This window comes from Dichomitus squalens (genome assembly GCF_000275845.1).
Source record: "Dichomitus squalens LYAD-421 SS1 unplaced genomic scaffold DICSQscaffold_31, whole genome shotgun sequence".
In the NCBI taxonomy this organism is placed as follows: domain Eukaryota; kingdom Fungi; phylum Basidiomycota; class Agaricomycetes; order Polyporales; family Polyporaceae; genus Dichomitus; species Dichomitus squalens.
This window is the reverse complement of record NW_006766913.1, coordinates 116,605-137,610: the sequence shown is the minus strand read 5'-3', so window position 1 is coordinate 137,610 and position 21,006 is coordinate 116,605. Positions and strand designations below refer to the sequence as shown.

General features: G+C 55.1%; 7 protein-coding genes across 7 annotated transcripts; 3 read left to right on the top strand and 4 right to left on the bottom strand.

Moving 5' to 3' along the window:
* Nucleotides 1–1,849: 1,849 nt before the first annotated feature.
* DICSQDRAFT_182096 (uncharacterized protein) lies at nucleotides 1,850–2,863 on the top strand (the record flags this gene model as incomplete). Its single annotated transcript, XM_007368030.1, has 4 exons — nucleotides 1,850–1,891; nucleotides 1,959–2,018; nucleotides 2,071–2,115; nucleotides 2,181–2,863. 4 exons carry the CDS (start codon nucleotides 1,850–1,852, stop codon nucleotides 2,778–2,780), a joined length of 747 nt encoding a protein of 248 aa, XP_007368092.1. The 3' UTR covers nucleotides 2,781–2,863.
* A 651-nt stretch (nucleotides 2,864–3,514) lies between these two features.
* Nucleotides 3,515–4,741, bottom strand: DICSQDRAFT_182095 (uncharacterized protein; the record flags this gene model as incomplete). Its single annotated transcript, XM_007368029.1, has 4 exons — nucleotides 3,515–3,565; nucleotides 3,619–4,523; nucleotides 4,587–4,610; nucleotides 4,668–4,741. 3 exons carry the CDS (start codon nucleotides 4,739–4,741, stop codon nucleotides 3,644–3,646), a joined length of 978 nt encoding a protein of 325 aa, XP_007368091.1. The 3' UTR covers nucleotides 3,515–3,565; nucleotides 3,619–3,643.
* A 491-nt stretch (nucleotides 4,742–5,232) lies between these two features.
* Nucleotides 5,233–8,598, top strand: DICSQDRAFT_172294 (Sodium/sulfate symporter; the record flags this gene model as incomplete). The annotated part of the gene is made up of 11 exons (XM_007368028.1): nucleotides 5,233–5,243; nucleotides 5,299–5,349; nucleotides 5,408–5,838; nucleotides 6,094–6,451; nucleotides 6,504–7,094; nucleotides 7,143–7,374; nucleotides 7,430–7,480; nucleotides 7,537–8,112; nucleotides 8,169–8,344; nucleotides 8,407–8,497; nucleotides 8,551–8,598. The coding sequence occupies 11 exons, from the start codon at nucleotides 5,233–5,235 to the stop codon at nucleotides 8,596–8,598; spliced, it is 2,616 nt and encodes an 871-aa protein (XP_007368090.1).
* A 3,106-nt stretch (nucleotides 8,599–11,704) lies between these two features.
* DICSQDRAFT_28489 (uncharacterized protein) lies at nucleotides 11,705–11,968 on the bottom strand (the record flags this gene model as incomplete). The annotated part of the gene is made up of 1 exon (XM_007368027.1): nucleotides 11,705–11,968. A coding segment is annotated over one exon (264 nt), but the record flags the coding sequence as incomplete, so codon positions are not given.
* A 1,226-nt stretch (nucleotides 11,969–13,194) lies between these two features.
* Nucleotides 13,195–14,488, top strand: DICSQDRAFT_138731 (uncharacterized protein). Its single transcript, XM_007368026.1, has 6 exons — nucleotides 13,195–13,227; nucleotides 13,287–13,341; nucleotides 13,399–13,636; nucleotides 13,707–14,057; nucleotides 14,181–14,371; nucleotides 14,439–14,488. Exons 2-3 carry the CDS (start codon nucleotides 13,298–13,300, stop codon nucleotides 13,511–13,513), a joined length of 159 nt encoding a protein of 52 aa, XP_007368088.1. The 5' UTR covers nucleotides 13,195–13,227; nucleotides 13,287–13,297; the 3' UTR covers nucleotides 13,514–13,636; nucleotides 13,707–14,057; nucleotides 14,181–14,371; nucleotides 14,439–14,488.
* Nucleotides 14,489–17,849: 3,361 nt separating this feature from the next.
* On the bottom strand, nucleotides 17,850–18,032 carry DICSQDRAFT_40007 (uncharacterized protein; the record flags this gene model as incomplete). The annotated part of the gene is made up of 1 exon (XM_007368025.1): nucleotides 17,850–18,032. A coding segment is annotated over one exon (183 nt), but the record flags the coding sequence as incomplete, so codon positions are not given.
* Nucleotides 18,033–18,581: 549 nt separating this feature from the next.
* Nucleotides 18,582–19,347, bottom strand: DICSQDRAFT_65591 (DNA-binding domain of Mlu1-box binding protein MBP1; the record flags this gene model as incomplete). Its single annotated transcript, XM_007368024.1, has 6 exons — nucleotides 18,582–18,666; nucleotides 18,716–18,842; nucleotides 18,899–18,916; nucleotides 18,979–19,064; nucleotides 19,119–19,216; nucleotides 19,327–19,347. The coding sequence occupies 6 exons, from the start codon at nucleotides 19,345–19,347 to the stop codon at nucleotides 18,582–18,584; spliced, it is 435 nt and encodes a 144-aa protein (XP_007368086.1).
* Between the last annotated feature and the right edge of the window lie 1,659 nt (nucleotides 19,348–21,006).

Sequence of the window (21,006 nt, the reverse complement as noted above, 5' to 3'; positions counted from 1 at the left end):
TGCCTTACTCATCTCTTACTCATCCTATGGTGCGATACGTCGCAATTCTTTCACCATCGTATTATTCATCGCACTATGGTACATGTGACTAACCACTCTTCGATTAGTCATGGACACTTCTCTGTAGTATATAAGGACTTCAGATTGCGTCCTCCCTCTTCAGTCTTTCCTTACTGACTGAGGATCTTGCTTCGACTCTAGTCGGATCTAATCCTTGTCTTCACAGCCCCGAGTTTATCACAACCGCTGTTGGTGATGTGAGTATGTTGATAGTTCAAGCTCCACCGGGAGATTCAGAGACATCTATGACCATCACTCGGTGGAAAACACCTCAACAGGCAAGAGAGGAGAGGCCGTTTGCACTCGCAGTTCTATCTCGATGAAACTTCATCACTCGGGTTTGAGGCAAACGGAGATATATATTGCCTACCATACAATCAGCAAGTGCAAAATCCTACCAACACACTGAGAAGCCAACGAGAGAGTGTTCTTGTTACGGAAACGTGCGGATGATGACTACCAAAAGACGGGATGGTCCGCCTGCGGCGCGCCGTCTTCCCGTATGCAGCTATTGAGGCGCCAAGATTCCTGAGGAGCGTGATCTGTAAGTATGATTATCAGCACTTAAGTGTACATAGGTTCCAAGTGAAAGCATCAGCAGACGACACTATAGTTGGGTAGAGGGATGCAGCACCGTAGAGGTCAGTATGCACGAAGGTGTTCAATAGGATCAATGTCCTTACATAATCTGGACAATGGACCTAAATTGGACAGCTGGTCATTAAGCCAATAGGAGTCGTGAGGGGCATCTGATCCTCAACTTGCAAGTTGGTCGGCAGAACGCAAGTTGCAGTAAGCCGGCCGTGAGAACAAGCTGCTACAAGCAAGCTACAAGCTAGCTGGTAGCTTGCGGCAACACTAGTCCGGAGCTAGGCATTGGGACATGACCTGTGACAGGCATCCATTCCCAGGCCATTTCTCTGTCCCAGTTTGGGTCCGGGACATTGGCCAATGCCCGTCGTGACTGATGTGTGAAAAGGGAGTCATTCCGAGCATATCCTGATAACTCTGCGACGCAAGGTTTTACGGCTTCGTGACTTACTGTGGCTTGAAATCGCTACGTTATGCTTTGTTTACGCATGCTCACAGTATATTGCACCGGTATGATGCCGACCACTGTCACTGCGCAGCGGACGAATGAGAGCACGGATCAACGTCACAATACGTTATGAATTTCTGAATGTCTTCAATTGATAAGTACTGACCGAAACCTGTTAGACGTGCTACTCCCGCCATTATTAGAGAGACAAGGGAACACCCGGTATATAGAGTAGAGATCATGCTTACCCACTTCCTTGCTACGCTGGCAATGCATACGCCCCGAGATCATTCTCCTGATCTTCTGGCCATTGTGCTGCCATTTCTACGTAATGCACTGAGTTCTTCGCTTTCGTCAAGGCAACGTACACAGTCTGGAAGAAGTTCTGTTGGGTGTTGAGTCATCAACTGGAACGACTCGTCACCCTACTCCTCTGATCAAGAGATTCCTTTGACCACCGTTAGGTCAGAATATTGAAGCTTCGCGACGATGATGCTCACTCGTGCATCCTCATCCTCGTTCAGGCCCGCGGACGGGTTGAGAGCGTGAAAGGAGCCCACCTGAGACTCCAAAGCCGAGGAGCGGAGTTTTCTGCTCGTGGGAACCAACTGATGAGTAAGCTTCCTTGGTTTGGAAGCGGCTCTATGAGACTCTAGGCGCTTCGCGGCCCGGGGTTGAAGCTTTGAAGCGCCATCAACATTGACTGGCACACCACTCTCTCAGTAGAAAGGCCTTCAATCGCATGCTATTATGGCACCTGGAGCCGGAAAGACAAAGCATATGTCTAGAAAGGTAAGTGGACTGTTTCTTTGACATAAGAACGGTATAGGGAACCCTTTGATGACACTGCGATCTGTAGTGCAACAATTGCTACATCAGCGGCGATGAGAAGCAACTTTTCGCATGCTCGAGGTGCAGGGTAGGTCTTCTTATATTTTCCCCATGTCCACGTTTTTGACGAGAGGACGTAGTCCCAGTACTACTGCTCGAAAGAGTGTCAAAAAGGCGACTGGAAGGTAGGCGCTCGCCGGCATTATCATCTCGAACATTAGAGCCCGGCTCAGGCTCACCTATACTATAGAACCACAAGACGATATGTCAGAACAACGGCTTGCTTGAGTCTCGTCTGAAAGAGCACGAGTCCACTGCGCTGGGCATGATGGACCGCCTGATGCTCGTCGATGGCATTTCCATGTACGAACTCGACCAGCGGCTCGAGAAGTGGGTCAAGTTCCACAATTCCACCCTCATGGCGGCCACAATCCAAGCACTCCGCCTCCCTGTAGACATCTCCCGCGCGCGCACTCACGTCCTCTACATCCTACTCGAACCTCGCCCGGCATCCGAGCATAACGACCAGGCCGGCAAGTTCCTCCGCGCTCTGGAGGCGGAAGTCATCGCGATTGAAGACGCGATGCGCAAGGAGAGCCCATGGCCGGAGAGCCTCATGCAGCTCAACGGTATGGCAGACGACATGGAGCGGTCGGGGCACGGGACCGTCGCCGCGGCGATGATTGAGTGCCCGCCGCTCGCGGTGCAGACAGTGCCGTTCGGGTCGATGTCCCAGCGGGCGCTGAGAAGCGAGATCCTGCGGGATACATGGAAAAGCTTCTTCATGCAACATATCGAGCAAGGCGCGCGGCCGAAGCTGGTTCGAGCGAGGCCTGGAGGTCGTGGATGAGAGAGGACGTGCAGCACAGTACCTATCCACATACTAGTCAGGATGAAACGCGTTCTCACCAAGACAACGCATAATATCACTCGTGCATAATGCTGTATTGTAAACCGACTGAGACGGAGTATGGCGAACCTATTTCTCTGAGTAGCGTGAACGACGACTGGCTGGTCATTGGCATTTTGAACGCTGTACCACTTGAGCTATACTCCAACCACATGAACCTCATGACTTTGTGAGTAGGAGAACGGTACGGTCTAACAGGACTACAGAGACGGTGTTTCAGACCATGGGCAAAGTCAGATGCACACCGATCGGGATGCACCATGTTGTCTCGCCATATAACCCTCCGACAAAACAACGTCAGATATTGCTTGCTCGTATGTTGATCTCGGCTGTCTCCAAGTCGTGCAGGGCGAGCTGAAAGAGCATATCATACATCCCGAATTCCAATCTCGCTGGTTTCTCGACCGGATGCTACGGTCCGAGTCGATGAAGCCGTGGTCGGCCTCGGGGATCAACCTGAGTGGAGAGGATCGTAAATGTTCAACATTCAGCACTCAGCCCTTACATGGGATCTTTGGCAGATGTTCCGCGTCATTCGATTTCCTCGGCCCCCAAACGAACATGACATCTGTGATTGCAGTGAGCCGATTCCGAAGGCTACGTGCCTCACAAGATATGTGGACATCCTTTGAACGGCGCGGAATAGCGCAGCACAATTGCACGGATCCGGGGAATGAGGCGCGAATGCGAGTCAATATCAAGTTATTACTGTTTGCCATGTTCCCCTGTATTTACCATGAGTGCCATGGCATTAAAACAATTGCAGAGGATGTCTCACCACGTGTAAGATACCTAAACTCCGCTTACGCAGTTGGCGTGGCTTTGCAAACCGACTTATGGTAGGGCCAGTCCGCCTTCTGACACGGCCGCCCCCCGGAGCAATAGTGCGCAACTCTGCACTTCGAGCACAGTAGCAACCTCACGTCTCCTCCCGGCTCCCTCCCGCAGAACGTGCATATCTTGCCTGCGAGATTCGCGCGCCGCCTGTCCTCCGTGTCCACCACACGCCACGTTTCCATTTGGATCCCCTTCCGCGCGAAGTTCTTCGTGGAGTTAACTGAATGGCGGACCGCAACCCCGTCCGAGTCCTTGATCTCCAGGTTGCCCCCATGGTCGAGATACCACTTCAGGGCGTCAGCAGCCTTGCGGACGGCCTCCCTATTCGTCGGATCCCACGTCATGACGATCTCGTGGGCGGGTGTGCCCCCATACCGGTTGCGGAGCGTCACTATGCCCCCAGCGTCATAGAGCATCTGTGCGTACTCAGGATCGAAGGCGGGCTTGGTCGAGATGGCGTGGTGGAGCGCCGTCGACCCAGAAAGGTCCTTGCCGTCGACGGGCACCTTCGCCTCATCAATGAGCCACCGCGCAACCTCGAGGTGCTGCCTGCGCATTGGGGGCATGATGAGTGTACTGAGGAGGATCAGGTTGTATACCGGAACACGTGTCGGGCCCCAGCGCTTTTCGTAAATCTCGCGGGTGGCGGCGGCGCGAGCAGTGTCGCCAGAGTCGCATTTTAGACCATGTTCATCGAGGCTGGCGTTGTAAAAGAGCTTGATGCTTTCGAGGTCCCCCATCATTATGGCCCGTCCATATATGTCGAGGTGGCGGGCAGGCTCCAAGCCATTGTTAGAGAAGTAGGAGCGAAGTCTTTGTGACTCTGTACCAGACAGGATGTCGTTGCTGTAGAAACATAAAACGCAACTTGTTAGCTGCGCTGATATAGACTACAAGAATAACACACACCTCTTCACGAGTTCGTCTAGTTGCCTGCTAGCCACTCTGAATATTCCACATAAATGCAATACTGTCCGAGAGACGACGAACCTTCCTATGGTTGGATCCGTAAACTGGGCGGCGAAACGCTCCCGTTCTAGTCTTCTCAGGCTCAAGGGGTCCATGATTTCTGTGTGGCGGTGGTGACCAGGCGGTTCAAGTACCGCAGTGGCCCGGGACAAGTGCGGTAAAGTTGTCACCACCGTGCAGTCGCCTTTGATTCGCCCGGAAGGCGGGCCGAGGGAAAACCCTAACCTCGAGAGACACATGTCGGGATTTCGTGCCACATCCATCCTTTAAGACTTCAAAGCCTCTACTCTGTCCCTCCTCCGCCTCCTGAATGTCTGCAGCTACTGTACCACTCTGAACTTGACCTCAGTCGGCCACTTGACTTCTGAGAACTCTTCAGCACCCACGCTGCTTTCCCACCATTCCCCGATTCTCCGGACTGCGGCCTGTAGGCAAACAATTTCCTCGTGTGAGGCATGCGGATTGAGCTCTTCTCAAGCTTGTAGGCACTTCTCGGACCCGTGAAGAACACATCCTACTGAAGCCCCTTGCGAGCGCGCGGACTGCACAAACTCTTGTACCACCCCTCGATCTTGCCCGTTTCGCTATGAAGTTCAGGTGCGTGCTATCGTTTCGTTTCACACTGGATCTACTCACGACGTTCGTGAAACAGTTCCTCCTTGAAGTTCAATGCCGTAGCGGAGTGGTGGGACGAGTACATTGCGTGCGTTCATCCCTCTGTCATCTCCATATGCTGTTCGTCTTAGGGTGTCCTCGGAAAGTTATGAAGCGTTGAAGAAGCACGTCTACCAGCTCGAGAAGCAGAAGGCAGGCCTTCAGGAGTCTTACCACGACCTCGAGGCGAACGAGCGCAGCGCTCTCATCGGCCGAGACAGCTCTGGCGCCGACACCGATGCGTTCTTCGTCCCCCTGCTCGACCGCGAGCTGAAGAAGATATCCGTCTTCTATGAGACGGAAGAGCAGCGCCTGTCGGACGACATAACGGCACTGCAGCAGGAGATTGCCCAGCACGAGGAGAACGGACCGTACGCGGGGCACCATTACGTGGACGAGTCTGGGGAGGACGACGACGAGGACGACGACTTTGAGCTGCAAAGCCCGACGGCGACGTTGAATCAGGACCAGACGCAGTCGCCCAGCCGAAGGAGACGGAGGCATTCGCGGTCAGCGAGCAATGCTCCGCCTTGGGCAGGTACGTTGTTCTTGTTGAAAGTTTATCGTCCGCGCCGTGTCGCTCCCTATCATTTCTTCGACCTCCGCGTTATTTCCGCCTCCTTCACCACACGAATCATAGTCTTCTCCCTTGGCCGAAGGGCGCTCCGGGGGAATACACATCCTTCACAAGGAGGTATTCAATGCGCTGCCCTCGTATCCATGTTCTCACATACTGGAGTCTCCTGTTTTGCGTCTGGCACGGAACCCTCAGGCGTGACTAACTGATCTTCAGGAAACAGGCAGCCACTGGACCAGATATTCCCCAAGCTTAGCGACGACGAACATGAGGACATTGAAGCGAGCGTCGCCTCGCTCGAGCCCAATGGCGGACCCTCTGGTACAGGAGTCGGACGGGGGAGCAGCAAGTCGCCTCTTGTTCGAGCTCGGGCTATCGCGCGGACGCTGAAAGACAGCCTGATTTCGACCACGAGCTCCAACTTGCCGGAGTCGGTGTGGACGGCGCGGAACAATTACGCGCAGGACACGCAGCTGCTGTTCAAGCGCAAGATCACGAACCTCTACGTTGTCGCGACATCGCTCAAGTCATACATCGAGCTGAACTACTCTGGGTTCCGCAAGATCCTGAAGAAGTATGTCCCCCTTGGTGCTCACAATATGAGATATTCTTACCATGGTGCGTAGGTATGACAAGGTGACGGAGAGCAATCTCCAGGACCGCTACCTCCACGACGTTGTCGAGCAGGCGGTGCCCTTCCAACAGGCCTCGAAAGACAAGCTGAACACGAAGATCTCGCTCCTGATCGACCTCTACGCGCACTGCGTGACACGCGGGGACTCGGTTGAGGCACGGCGGCAGCTGAAGCTCCACCAGCGCGAGCATATCGCCTGGGAGCGCAACACCGTGTGGCGACAGATGATCGGCCAGGCCAGGCGTGGGGAGGATGGCGGGATGATCGCGATGGGCGGCACGCTGATTGTCGAACCTGAGAAGGGGTTGCTGAATGTGCAGACGCCGGCGGGGCGGATCAAGCTGACGTCGCAGATGCTGTACTTCACGATCGCGGTCGTAGTGTTCGGCGTGCTGCTGAACGTGGAGGTCGTAGATGGAACGCAGGCAAACAGGTGCTTCGCGATACTGGTGTTCGCGACGATCCTGTGGGCGACGGAGGCTATTCCGCTGTTTGTGACGTCTACGCTCGTGCCGTTGCTTCTCGTTGTCCTGCGAGTGATTCGCGACGGGGATAGACCTCTCTCCGCCCCCGATGCAACCAAGTAGGTAACGCCTTTTGTCAGCGTGTTATACCAACTGACAAAGTGCAGATTCGTCTTCTCGAAGATGTTCTCACCGACAATCATGCTCCTTATAGGTGGCTTCACCATCGCATCGGCTATTAGCAAGACGGCAATTGACCGTGTCCTCATTACACGAGTCTTGAGCATCGCTGGCGAACGTCCGAGCACGGTGATATTGGCGTTCATGGGGGTTGCCTGCTTTGCTAGCATGTGGATCAGTAACGTAGCAGCGCCCACTCTTTGTTTCACTCTTGTTCAGGTAAGTGCAGGCAAATTCCTTCATTTGAGATGCGTCATTGACTTGGCTTCTACAGCCCATTCTGCGAACACTACCACCCAAGTCGTCGTTTGCCCCTTGCTTGATTGTACGTAGGCCACTCATCCGTTGCCCAAGCCACCTCCTGACACGTCAGTCCACTAGATCGGTATCGCACTTGCAGCCAACATCGGTGGTCAGAGCTCTCCCATTTCCTCACCTCAGAACCTCATCGCGATCGGCCAAATGGAGCCCCCATTAGACTGGGGCTCCTGGTTCGCCGTCTCGCTTCCCGTCTCGGCCATCTCCATCGTGCTCATCTGGCTCCTGCTGCTCGCCGCCTACCGCCCGGCGCGCTCGCCCACGGGCGACGGCGACATCACGATCAAGCCGATCCGCCCCGCTCGCGAGCGGTTCAGTGCGAAGCAGTGGTGGGTCACGTTCGTGTGCCTGCTGACGATCGCACTCTGGTGTGTTGCGCACTCGATACAGGAGTACATCGGGGACATGGGCGTGATCGCGATCATTCCGATCGTCGCGTTCTTCTCGACGGGCGTGCTGAAGAAGGACGACTTTGAGCAGTTCCTGTGGTCGGTCGTGTTCATCGCCATGGGTGGTATCGCCCTCGGACAGGGAGTGACGAACAGCGGCTTGCTCAACATCATCGGAGACGGCATCAGGCATTCGATCTCGGGCATGGATCTGTACCCCGTCGTGCTTCTTTTGTCCGCTATTGTTGTCGTGCGTACCGCTTCGAAGGAATGTTGGCTTCGAAGTATTGACAACTTCGGGCGCAGGTCATCTCAACATTCATAAGCCATACAATCGCCGCGGTGCTTCTCGTGCCCATTGCGCAGGAAGTTGGCAAGAGCATACCGGGGGGCGATTACTCGAACCTCCTCATCTTCATCACCGGTCTCATCTGCTCAACGGGAATGGGAATGCCTGTCTCAGGCTTCCCGAACCAGACTGCGTAGGTACCTGCCAGTTCAGCCTCTTTGGGTTGTTGCTAAGTACCGGATCATCGACATGCAGGGCGACACAAGTGGATGAGATGGGCCAGCTATACCTTTCGAACGTCGACTTCCTGAAAGTCGGCGTTCCTGCAAGTCTCATCGCAACCACGGTACGTATTCGAAGGACGTATGAATTCGGCTGTGGTCTGAGCGAAGCACACAGGTTGTCGCTACCGTTGGATACCTGCTCATGAGGGTGATCGGTATCTAATCCACTTATTTTACTCTTGCTATCGACGTCACGCTATATATTGCCATGCTTCCCCTGCGCACTTTCAGCTCAAACTCCCGTCTACTTTGGGATCCGAAGCTATCTATGTCACATTTGACACTGCGCCGCAAGTATAGATCATCATATTGACAGCTTACGGGATGATCGAACTTACGAGGTTACACGGGTTTGAGAGGCGAGTGCTCACCGGTCGTAGGTGGTAATGGTATTCGGACCGGGAGAACCAGGATTCTTGCAGATATGTGCAGGACAAGACGGGATATCTGAGAATAGCATTCGACCAGATGGGTGAGTACAGTGAAGATTGAAGCTAAGTATCGGAACTATCGGAGCTTGTAAACGAATAGACATAAGCAGTCATAAGTCGTGGTCGTGAGTGGTCGTGAGATGATCGTGTCGTAATCGGAGTATCAGCATACACAGATAGCAAATCGGGAATGGGAAGGTCAAGAACCAAATCCGAGGCAAGGAGTGGAGGAGGGAGCGCATGGTGACTGCACTGACTACGACCAGTAAGCACAGGAGATCGAACAAGAAAGGCAGATTGTCTGACATAGTGGCGACGAGTATATGAGCATAGTAGATATGATCACGGACGACGGAGACGCAACACCGACTAGCTCGACGCGCAGCAACGTCCAACATGAAGTGTCCACACATACGAGATGAGACCTATGAGCATGGCCACGAGGGTACAGACAAAGCGGGGTGAGATTCGTCGGCGATCGCGCACGAGTCACGGTCGCCAAACGCCTTTACCAAACACCCGCCGGAGCACGACCTGCGTCACGACGGCACATACGCCCAGTCCGACGAGGAAGACATAGGAAGGGAGGTCGGCCAGGTAGGACGGCGGCTGCTCCTCCTGCTTCTCGACTTCGTCGCCGCGCGTCACCCGTTTTCCGACTGAGCGGGAGCTAGGTCCCACAGGTTTGGGCGGCAGGTAGTTATCATGTTTTGTGTCGTTCGTGTCCGATCCGTCGCTCTGGACCGTAGCTTCGACCACCGCGACGACGCCCGTTGACTGCACGCCGATCTCCACGGACACTACTTGCGCCGCGATGGCCTGTTCTCCAACTCGACTCTCGCTCAGGGTTTGCACAGCGCTGAGCTCAGGTGTCTGTGCGTGAGCCTGCCCCGCTGTGTCGCGGAGCGCCTCACGCGCCTCCAGGTCTGTGACCTTCTGCTCAACGATCTCTAGCCGCGCGCGGAAAGTGTCGAGCAACGCACGCGTCATGAGCAGCTCTTCCTCGAGCATGCGCTCCAGCCGGATCGCATCTTCATCTCGTGTCTCGAGCTCTCTGCTTTCCGGGATGATCTCCTCAGGCACTGGGGCCGGCGGAAGGGGTCGCGAGTGCGCCTTGGACGGGGACGACTGCTCTTCGGGCGGAGGCGTGGGGATGGACGTGTTCGCAGCGAACGCCGTCAGACCCTCGGTGGGGTCGAGCGGCTCAAGTGGCTCGGCAGCAGGATGCTCGGACGCGATAGGGGCAAAAATCGCGGTCACAACACGCCGCTCTCCGCCCTTGCCGTTGCTACTGTTGCCGCTGCTCCGCCCGCTGCCCAAGCCGCTGATGGTCTTGTGGCCAATGAGTGTCTCATGCTCCGGTACGCGTTTGACGGTGACGCCGTTAGCAAGGTCCACTTCCTCCCAGGCCCGAGCGCCAGTCACGGGCGGCTGCTTCGCGAGCTCTGCCAGTAGAGCCTCCATTGTGGGCTCCTCGTCCACAAGCTTGTGGGATGCGCTCGGAGAAGGAGGTACTGGGAGCGGGCGGCGCCTGGAGGGACTCGGGCTTTCAACTACGCGTTGCCCAGTGAATTGTGCTTGAACCTGAGCTTGCTCGCGGATCCACTTGCGTGCGCTGGTGCGGTCGGCCGAAGGGGGTGCAGCGCCTTCGTCCTCGAAGCCACCGTCTGAACTGAAGCTCCCGCTCCGTTCGAACGTCTCGATCATACCGCGCACCCGGCCGCTCTTGTACCTCCTCGCCTTGGATCGGCCCAGCGCGGCGCCCTCGGTCGCTTCATTCTCTTCACCAGCAGAGTTTGAAGCTGACGAGCTGACAGATGACGAGGACGAGTTGAAAGCTGGGTTGGAGTAGAACTGGCCTTGAATGCGCGTCGGAGATACAGATGGGGATGCCTCGGGTTGGGAAGCCACAAAAGGGCTAGGAGGGAAAGAGGGAGAAGGGGAGGAAGTCGGAGATGTAACGGCGCCCCAGATGCGGCCCTTCAAGACGTTCTGGCGGAGGTTGCGAGCTGCGACGAGGAGAGCGTCCCGCCATTTTTTGTTCATGCCTAGCCTGCAGATGGGAAGCCATTGAGTTAGCACGATGATACAGGCGCGAAGGTCAGAGGCAATAAAGGCTGGTGAGTTATGATAGTACAGAACGGAGCGCGACTCATGTTGTACATCACTAGTCTGCTACGACAACACGAAAGAGAGGTGACCCAGCGTGGGTTTTTGTTGACGTACACCCCGGTAGATAGTGCCAGTCATCTCGAAGGATGCATTCGGGAGGATGCCACTAACTCCTGACCATTCCCAAATGCACAGTCCGTAAAGGACCCACGTACATTATTGCGCGCCGTGGTGTCGGCCGCTAAAAGCAGGCAGTTACCACAGACCACCGTGCCATGTCTGGTACGGCGATTATGTCCTCTTACGTGGGGACCGATCCCAACGAGGCCGCGCCGGTGACATGATTCGGAAAAACAGGACTCACGCTTCGAGATCCTCTTCATTCAACCGCAGGAAGGTCCGTCCTCCAATCCTTGCACTCTTCACGAATGTCGCAATGTCCTTCGCCACCAAGGCGGGCAAACCAATCGGTTCAATCTCTCCGGCCTTTCCAGAGGATGTCATCCGAAGAGCGGTAGTCAGATATGTTGCAAGTTGAGACGGCGTCCACAACTTTGGGTTCTCAGGAAGGTCATCAACCGATGGCGGCGCAGACAGAGCCGGGCTTGGAAGAGGGATGATAGGGAGAGTCTCGGAGCGTCTGGGGCGCCTCGAAGCCTTGCTGACTTCGTCTGCACTCGCATATCCTCCGCTACCGCCACTTCCATCCCTACGATTCCGCATGTGGTCGAGTTCCGGTGGAATGGGGAGCGGACGTGGTGCCTCACGTCCAGGCGACTCGGGGACAGCTGTCAAAGACTTGGTAGAGCGATGTCCCTTGCCAGAATCGAAACGATTGTGACTCGGAGACGTAGGAATGTAGTGATGGTAAGTAGCATTAGCGTTGTATCCGGAAGAGTTTGAGCGGGTAAGGATTCCGGTGGAGGTGGTCTTGATCGCGTATGGATGAGGGTTCGGTTTCAGCGCAGAGTCCTTCTTGGAGGGCGAGGCGGGTTGATACGATAGAGGGGGAGGGGGAGTAGGGAGCGTGCGCGTAGTTGCAGTCGCCATTGCCGCTATGTGACTTCGTGAAGTTCTGCCTATCTTTTGATCTGAGAAACGTCTTGCTGTACTTGCCACCGGGTATCATGCGCTCTATGCGTTTGTCAAGCAATCAGTCGTTGCTGCTAGAGATTCAAAGACGTACGGACTGGCTCGTCCCAGAGTTGGCGGGCGTGGAGGACGCAAGAAGGTCGTTCCGGACCGTGCAGCACAGTGAGCTACGGCGTTACCTGTCACGGTCACGATGACGCTACCGAGTATTCCGGGAAGCGCCCACTGGGAAGTAAGTTGCAACTCGTCGAATCCGACCACCTCTCGCGCTACACACGTCTGGTATACCGTATGCGCTCACAATGATCTGTAGACATTCAGGACCTGTGAAAATGTAAGTCTGAGTCGAACTTGACCCTACCTGGTCGGGGACCCCGCGGAGGATAGAGATGTTCAGCACATGGTAGTATTACAAGTAAGTAGGCTCTTCGCCAAAGAATAAAAGCTTCTAGCTAAATGACGGCGTCACCAGACGTGTGTGCATGGAGTCCAAAGCCACGGCACAAGATGCTGCGCCAGATAGTAGGGCGCGGACTGGCGGGAACGTTGTGAATTATTGGCGACATTCAACAATCGCCGAACTAGCTAAGTGTCTTGATTTGGACAACGACGAATATTCCCATGTCAGTTCATCTGCGTATCAAGTCTCAGAACTCAGCTAGCTGATCCTAACTACATATCACCGACGTCATAGGGCCATCGATTGCGCAAAGACCTGTTCTCACGGACAATAGGTTCTGTAACCCTCTCGAGCCGATGATTTCTGACAATGTGTGCCGCTACTCATTTCCTATGGCCACCCCGACATCTACTCATTACGATGACAGTAAATATGCTACACTGCAGATTTGCCTCATCGCTTCCCGGAATGAGCGCACTGTTCATTGCCCTTCGTGAATGTACGTAGTAACATTGATGAAGGACGGTTCGGAGCGGTTGCTTCATTATCGCGGCACCCGGACAGGACCCCGCGCGCTGATGGGACCTGGTACGCATTATTTTATGACATACCATTCACAATTAGACCAATCGCCTGACTCCCCCTTCCATTCGGCCCCCCAACCGAGCACGAACACGCCGCTTAGCCTCGCTTAGCACCTTCCTGGCACAGGATGCTTAGAAGCAAATCATAGAATTCCTGAGAATTATAGAATCCCGTAAGCTCCACGTAGTTTTGATTATATCCGAATCCCGTCTTAAGTTCACCATCCTGTAGGGAGGAGACCGATGCGCAGTCGTGACATCGGAGAAAGCTCGCAATTATCGTCGTCGTAAGTGGTTAGTTCGCACGCTCCGCCAGGATTCCCTGCCAACTTGAAGGGAAGAACAGGAAAATCGAAAGCTCAGCTCGCTGCTGCCCTGATCATGGCACCTGACATATCGGCAGATAGCGGCAGCAGATGTGCTCCGACATCCGTTGCGCTCGTCGAGACGCTGCTCTGATATGAGGGCACGTTATGTTAGCCGCTAGAAGTCTCGCACGTATGTCCGGGTGTCACTGAGGGGAATCTCCTATGTAGACGGCTCTACCTCTAGGCGGCCAAGAGCAAGTCCTGTCCGACCGCGGTACGTTCCCTTCTGCAGCTTCGGCATAACATACTGAGGTTTCAAGGGGCACAACCCACGCCCTCTGCAGGATTTACAAAACGCGCACCTTGTTGTGTTGAAAGCTGCGAACGATGTTGCCGAACTTGGCCGCTGGCTGATATTCGGCGGCACTTCTTGACAGCAGGATACGACGTCTATGTCCGTCGCGGTAACCGCGGCGAAGAAATGCCACCCGTCACATTGTACCTCAAACCGGGTCTCGATACCTCTCGCGAGGAATCGTGTCGGGATGTCTTGTGTCTTCCTAATACCAGCCTGACCATCCTCAATCCATGCCAGGGGTCGCCGAAATGTCCCGTTGTGGGCGCTACATGAGCCGATGTGGTGGGACGGCGCAGAGCCTGCCACGCTTGCCTCATGTGCGCACAGTGACCTGTGGGTAAGTGGGTACCCCATGCCGTACAATGCCGAATCCGCCGGTGACGTGGGTAATCACTTGCGCGAGAACAGCGGGGAGATGCTGGAGATCCCTGATACTGAATAGCACCCATTGCTTCACCAGCATAACCGGCTGCTCCTAATTTTCCTGCATTTGAAGTGCATACCAACGGTCGGAGAGCACCCAGCAAGGAGTTTCGACCGCTTCAGCACTCCTTGGATGGTCGGATGGATCGCGTGCCTCTTGCCGGCGACGGCATTTGCACCACTTCTGCCGGAACTTTCGCCGGAATACTGGTCTTAGTCGGGGGTCAGGTACGTAGCATGTATTTATCTGGCGGTTGGAGAGCTCAGGCCTAGTCGTCAAATAATTATATCCTAGTGATCGAATTGGCTGCTCGCCATGTTCCAAATGGCGTTTCTCATCTTGACATCCATACATTCATACTTGGGACCCGCTCAAGACGGTAGGCAGGCAGAATGAGTTGGTCGGTTTCCGTAACCTTATGCCTATTACTCCAGTGGTTCAAATGGTACTTCAATGTATAGTGGGGAAAGAGTATTGTATTTGCCCGGTGCCAAAGTTACCCTCGATGGTGGCGCATGCGACGTCATACAGCTCGCGTTCAATATTTTTACAACTGGCCGTTGCATGACGCCACCACCCCAGTCACCTCTCTAGGGTACACGCATCGGCGACACCGTAACACGACCTCCCAAAACTCCTTTCCTATCTCTACGATCGATCACATTCGCCTGGTAGCGGACTAATGACTTCGGCTATGAGTCTTGAGGACACAGAAGCCGCTCCGTGCGCTCACGAGGACCTTCTTTGATGAACAACAGGCGGATGCCCGTGACGCTAGAACCTAGGGCTGCGAATGAAGCCAGATTAGGCAGAGCAACGACTCCTTAACCGGGCCTGCCATACTGGTCGTGGTAGCCCGGGATGCTCAAAGGAGAGAGCGTTCCGACGCCTTCTCATGGCAGGCCCTCCAGGTAAATTACCGTTATTGGTTCAAATGAAACTTTGATCGCGCTTCTCCTCTTTCCAGGCTTTCCTCACGGTTGGAATATCGCACACTTCAGTCACCGTGGCCGCGCTGCTCCCATATCTGATTCTCGTCGCGGGCCTTTCCCTTCGCTTTTCTGTAGTCGTTAGCGTAAGGTTTATCGAGTGTGAACAGTACGTAGCGACCCTTCCTTTCTTCCTTTCATGGCTAAAGCTGGGCGGGCCTTCTAACCTCTTCTGACTTGCTCTGATTTGCATACCGTCAGTTCAGTCAGATGACCCCTACAGATCGCTTTACGCACCAGGCTGCCAACTGAAGCATAGCGTGTACGGTCTGCTCCGTACAGAAGGTGAGAGAATGGTACTTATCATACCGATCCACTTGTACGTCACTCTACAGACAGTACTTGCGCCAACTTCCAATGGATATTTCGAAGGTGCCTTTCCCGAGGCGCGTGCGGAACGGGTGCAATCGAGCCGAGTTGATGTCCATGCTCCTGTGCAGGTTCGTTGCCTTACATATAGTTGCTGACCCTTCTCTACAACCTTTACTGGCTTCGGGCTGATGATTCTACTTGGCAAGCACCAATATTTCAATAGTAATGATGGGAGTAGGACTTGAACTTGGACCGCATCCCCGCCACAGGGTAGGCCGCTTGCCCAGGCACACAGCGGGGCTGCCCGACTATCCCCTTGATCTGGCTCACTCAGCTTGTCCCCTTGTTCCCGTACCATACCCTCGGAACCAGTCGCAAATCTCGGTCTACATGAGCGATCGGTATGCGAGCGGCCCGTCCATGGAATTTTGCACTTGTGCCCACTTTCGGCGTGGTTCATCCGAAGGCTACATGTGTCCGCCTTGCGATTGTCCGAACGTCAGCCTCCGTAGCATGTCGACACGACTTGGAAGCGCATGCGAAGGCAAGGGTCGGTCTCTCTGACACTAGATGTTCACTCTGAACACTCGTGAATTTGCGGACGCACGGACTTGACGTCCAAACCTGTAAAACCGGTGAGCTTTTGGTAGTATTGGGAGGAAAATCGGTACAGCACACGACTACGAACGAGGCGGCTCCCTGGTGGTACTTAAGTATCCGATGATACTCGTCTAGTGGACAGAGCAGCCGTTAAGCGCTGTCAATATTCGCCCCGATTCCATAGACCGCGCTTGAGATCTTCAAGTTCAAGCCCCAATTTCGCTTAGCTGTTAATTGCAGCGTCGAGGTTGTTTGCGCGCACTCCGGCTTACGCCATTTCATACGCCTCCATCATCCCGTAGCGACTACTTGCCCCGACGGTACGTCTCTGTACATAAGTAGTCTATGGTCGTGACAGCTGTATCGTGGCGCAGTATAACAGGACTTTGCGACCGGCGGACGCAGGGTCAGCTTCATCCAGATTCCAGACATCGCTGTTTGTCAGGCCTGAGGGTCTTCGTGGAATGGCAATGTCAGCGCGAGATAGTCGACCTTGCTAGGTACGAGTCGGCGGGTCCCTGTCAGATTTCTCGGTCCCGACAGGATATAACCTTTCCCAGGTCAATCATGCAGGAAATTCCAGAAGCGCGTGTCGATTGTCCGAACGGCACTATCAGTCCTGTCCTCTATCGTGGCTTTCCCGCCCTTCCCCTGCCTCCCCCACCACCCGCCAGTATAATGAGATTGCTCAGATAAGCTGTTGACAAGCTGCGTCGGCAACTCATGTATAATGAAGAAACGTCAGATCAATAAAGTCATTCAAGGAACATTGCTTCTGACACAATGCGGCACAATGATGAGATGATTAAGTGCAGCAGAGGTTTCTGTGGTTACACGAAGCAGGCTTCGTTTGACAGTTCGACCAGAAACTTCCCTAGGAAGTCCGAGCACGAGGGCAGGAGACCGATTTCAGGAACTGAGAAACTACAGCACCTTCTCATCATTTGTCTGATCATTTGTCAGCCAGACAAATGGACAATCGTAGTGCCACACCGCAAAGAATTTACCCCTCAAACCCCAGTATAGAGTAGTTCTGTACACAATAAGCAGACGTCCAGGCAAGTACAGACCAACTAGAGTATAGATATATAGAGATAGAACAGAAGCGACAGCATGAACAACGACAAATCGAACTAGAAGAGCTATAATTTACGTTCAAATACAAGCCGTCCTACGCGTTACTTATCTTTCTGTTCCATCCGGAGTAACAGTCCCGATGATCTATGCCATGGTCATAATATTCTGTGAAGCGCAGTTGTCCTCCCAGTTACCAAGGTCGCCATCCGGACCTGGCGGAATCAGACGGAGAAGGACTTTCCGCACTAGCAGACGAGGCTGAGGGCGGAGGGCTAGGCGGTCGTTCCTGACCATAGAACGCTCGCTCCGTCATGTAGCGCTCGTCGAGGCGGGGGCGGTCTCCGTAGTCCGAGTGCGAAGGTCCAAGATAAGGCGAAGGGGGCATTGACCTCGACATGGAAACGTCATGAGGAGTGCGCCGCGTTGTGTGCATGAATGACGAGGGAGGAGGTTCCAAAGCGGAGCGAGGCAGGTGTTCGCGCTTAGATTGCGGTAGGCGGAACGACGGCGAGAGCGCTGCGGCGGCGCTCACTGGTGTGGGCGGCCCATTGGTCCGAGCGCTGGCGAACAAAGACGTGTCGGAACTAGTCAAGTGGCAACGATGAGCGAACATAGAAGAATGGAGGATGCAATGGAGGAGCTCTCACGAAGTATTGATGTGGTCCGCTAGGCTATGCCTGCGCTGCGCCAGATGCTCGGCCGACATAACTCGCCGAGCTCTAGGCAGATCGTCCACGCCACTGTCGTCGGTGTACTGGAGTCGGCGAAGGACCGCCATAGGTTCATCGCATTGCGTCTCGCGCAACTTGTCCATGGCGGAGATGGGAGGGAGCTGGAAGGAGTCATGGTCCTCGCTCGCTCGGCGGTTGGGAGGTTGAATGGGCGGCAGCTTGATTGTCTCGCCCACGGACGGCACTGCGCGCCCCGCTGGAGGCCGCGTAAACGTCGGAGAGATGTCAACCGAACTCCCCCCTTGAGAAGACCCACTGAAACGCGAGGATGTGGATGACAAGGGACTTGGGTATGGAGAGTAGCGCAGGCTCGCCGAATCAAGGGTTGGCGACAGTTGCCGCGCAGCACCGTGGACAAAGCCGCTCGAGGTCGACGAAGTAGGTAATGCGTGTGGCCGCTCGACGTACGGCACATGAAGCATGACAGGCGAATCGCTCTGTCCATGAGCACCGTGGACGCCAATCGCGTCGATGTGGCGTCCTGATTGCGTCGCGAAAGTGTGTGACATGACCATCGTGTTCCGGGACGACGGCGGTCCCATGCTCGGTGGCCCTGAGTCCCCCGGTGAGAAAACTGACCAGTCGTGCCTAGAGTCTAACGGCATCTCGCTTGGCGGGTTGCGACGAGCCCGCCGTTTGCCCGTTCCAGGCTTCGCGATCTGTCCGAATCCCGGATCGTCGGGAGGTAAGCACAAGCTCGGGAAGGTGGGGCTAGGAGGACTCGTCAGTCATTCAGAAAACTGCGCGAGGGGGTGTGAGCAATGGACATACCCAAACAGCGGAACAAGATCGTAGCGGATGGGCCATGCAACCCTAAAACACATGAGTGACAAACTGACATCGTCATACCGAGCGCGCTCACCTCCGTGCCAAACGAAGCGCAATATCATATGGCATCCAAGTCCCTTGTATCTTGAGATACCCCCCTCTGACCCGTCTTAGCTGGCTAGCGAGGTCGGGTTGCGAGTCAATAATCTTAACAATGTCCGCTACGGGAACCTCATAAGGAACAATGTCGGCGTCTGAGAACACTCATGTGTCATACCTTTTGAGTTTCCTAGAGCTATGAATTGCGCGTGCGGCTGCGTAAGTGGCAGGACAGAGCAGCATGAGGCTAGCACTCACCCTTCCAGATTCCAGTCCAAAGGATGTATCCGTCGTCCATGTCTAACATAATCCACTGCCCATTCAAAGGGTATTCGTACACAGGTCTTGGGGACGTTCAGCCATCCAACGGACAGAACTCAATTTGAGTGGACACTCACATATATCCACGAGGGTCATTGCTAGTAATGTAGCGGGCCTTGGTGACATGATGGTCCGGGCTTGGAAACGGGGTGTAAGGCTTTCCGTTGGTGGGGTGCTCCGCGGTGGGAGAAGGGAGAGGATCCTGCTCGAGCAAACACATCACGACGGACGTTAATGAGCCACTCGGTAGCAGTGCAGGTAATGTGACCGACGAAGACTGCTCACCAAGAGCAAACCAGAGGACATATTGGCGAAGCGGCTAGTTCCCAAAGCCATTTAATTGGACAGGGAGGGTCGCGAGGGGCGCAAAGACAACGTCAAAGCCCTTTTTCTGTGAAGTCTGCTCCCCGAGGGGTACTGCAGTTCAGATGACCGATCCCTGTTGCGGGGCTGCTGTGAACCCAGAGCTTACGGATGAACTGTAAGTCCGCTACACGGGCGGACACCTGCTGCTGCCGATGTTGTAATAAGGCAGTGTGCACTGTGCACAAGGAAGGGGCGGGTCGGTAATTCGAGAGACAAGGGGGCGCAGCGGCTCAGGCGGGGGAAGGGCATTCTAGCGTCAACCACACAGCCCATATATCATATGCGCGCGGAAACAGAGAAAGAGGCAGCCCAGCGCAGGTTTATTACGACACCAGCCCGTAACTGACTCCGATGATCTGTGCACATTCCTCCCAACGGTCGACAGTAATTTTTGGGTCACAGAAGAATTCCCCGCAGAACCGTTGTGCCGGTTTCGGGATGGACTGTCGAGGTACCGAGCCTCGGCACTTTCGATCACATAGATATAGAAAGAGGGTGGGGGTGATCAAAGATGCATCTCGAGCCAGACAAGCCCGGGTCTTCGCGGGACGCTGAGCTTGCCCACGCCCACCGCCCTTGCTCCTGGGTCCGATTATCTAATATAAGGTGGTTGCGCAGATGTCGTGTCGTCGGAGGTGGCCCGGACGGCTGCGAAACGCGAAGAAGTTTAAAATCCAGCGATCAGGTGGGCCGCGAGTTCGCCATTGCACTTACCCCTTCGGGGTTCGCGTTCTCAGCTCATGTAATTGAATTGCATGGCAGCGCGAAAAACACGGCGAGCGTATTGGGCGTGGAAAGGCTATCCCGCGGAGGACGTGCGCAGGGAAGCACGTCTCCGGGTGCGCTACGGACATTACGCATGACGCTCTCGTGAACGGGCCCGACGACCGAACCGCTCACCGAAGAAAACGAAGCCCGACTGGAAGAGTGGGAGCGGCGTGGGCAGAGGCGGGTCCAGTGCGGAACGACCAAAAGCGGAAGGTCAGCGGAATGTGTCTGCATGACGTGTTGACGAGATGGCTGGCACTCCAGTGCTGGAAAACGGCCCTGGGCCCCTCGTAACCACGACGGCAACCGAATAGTGCAGTCGCCCGCCCGGTAAAAGGTTGGGGAATCAATGTCTTACTTACTCTCTGTGCGTTCGTCGTCGGCGAACGATATGGTGCGCAGCACGTCTCATTTGTTGGCCGAGGACGGCGCGTGCTCAAGCACACCGTGCCACGATCGACTGTCAACGCTGCTCCGAAGCATGCCGCAAGCGCCCTCGGGTCGGGGGGTCCAAGTGCGAGCGAGCCTCGCAAGTTACGACGGGTTGACAGGCAGACCGCAACCTGGAATTTGCAGCGAACAGATGCTGCGGTCCTATTGGGAATGCGATGGACGGCGTTGACAGGGCCTCCCTGGGGAAGGTTAGACATTGGATAATCGGCCTGACCGGTCGGACGTAACGACGACCGAGTCTCCACAGCAGCCATCCTGCGCAGCGTCAGCTTCTAGTGCACCTGTCGGGAATACCGCGGGCCGGGCGACGGAATGGGTGGATGCGGAGAGACCTAGAATTGGAGCCGTGGCAAGGACGCGTGAACCCCGCCAAGTATT

What these genes read in the sequence shown, in the direction of transcription:
- DICSQDRAFT_138731 (XM_007368026.1), top strand. Translation starts at nt 13,298, where the DNA reads ATGCGCAGTCGTGACATCGGAGAAAGCTCGCAATTATCGTCGTC. An exon ending in AGCTCGCAATTATCGTCGTC is followed by an intron (nt 13,342 to 13,398) that starts GTAAGTGGTTAG and finishes GAAGGGAAGAAC; the next exon opens with AGGAAAATCGAAAGCTCAGC.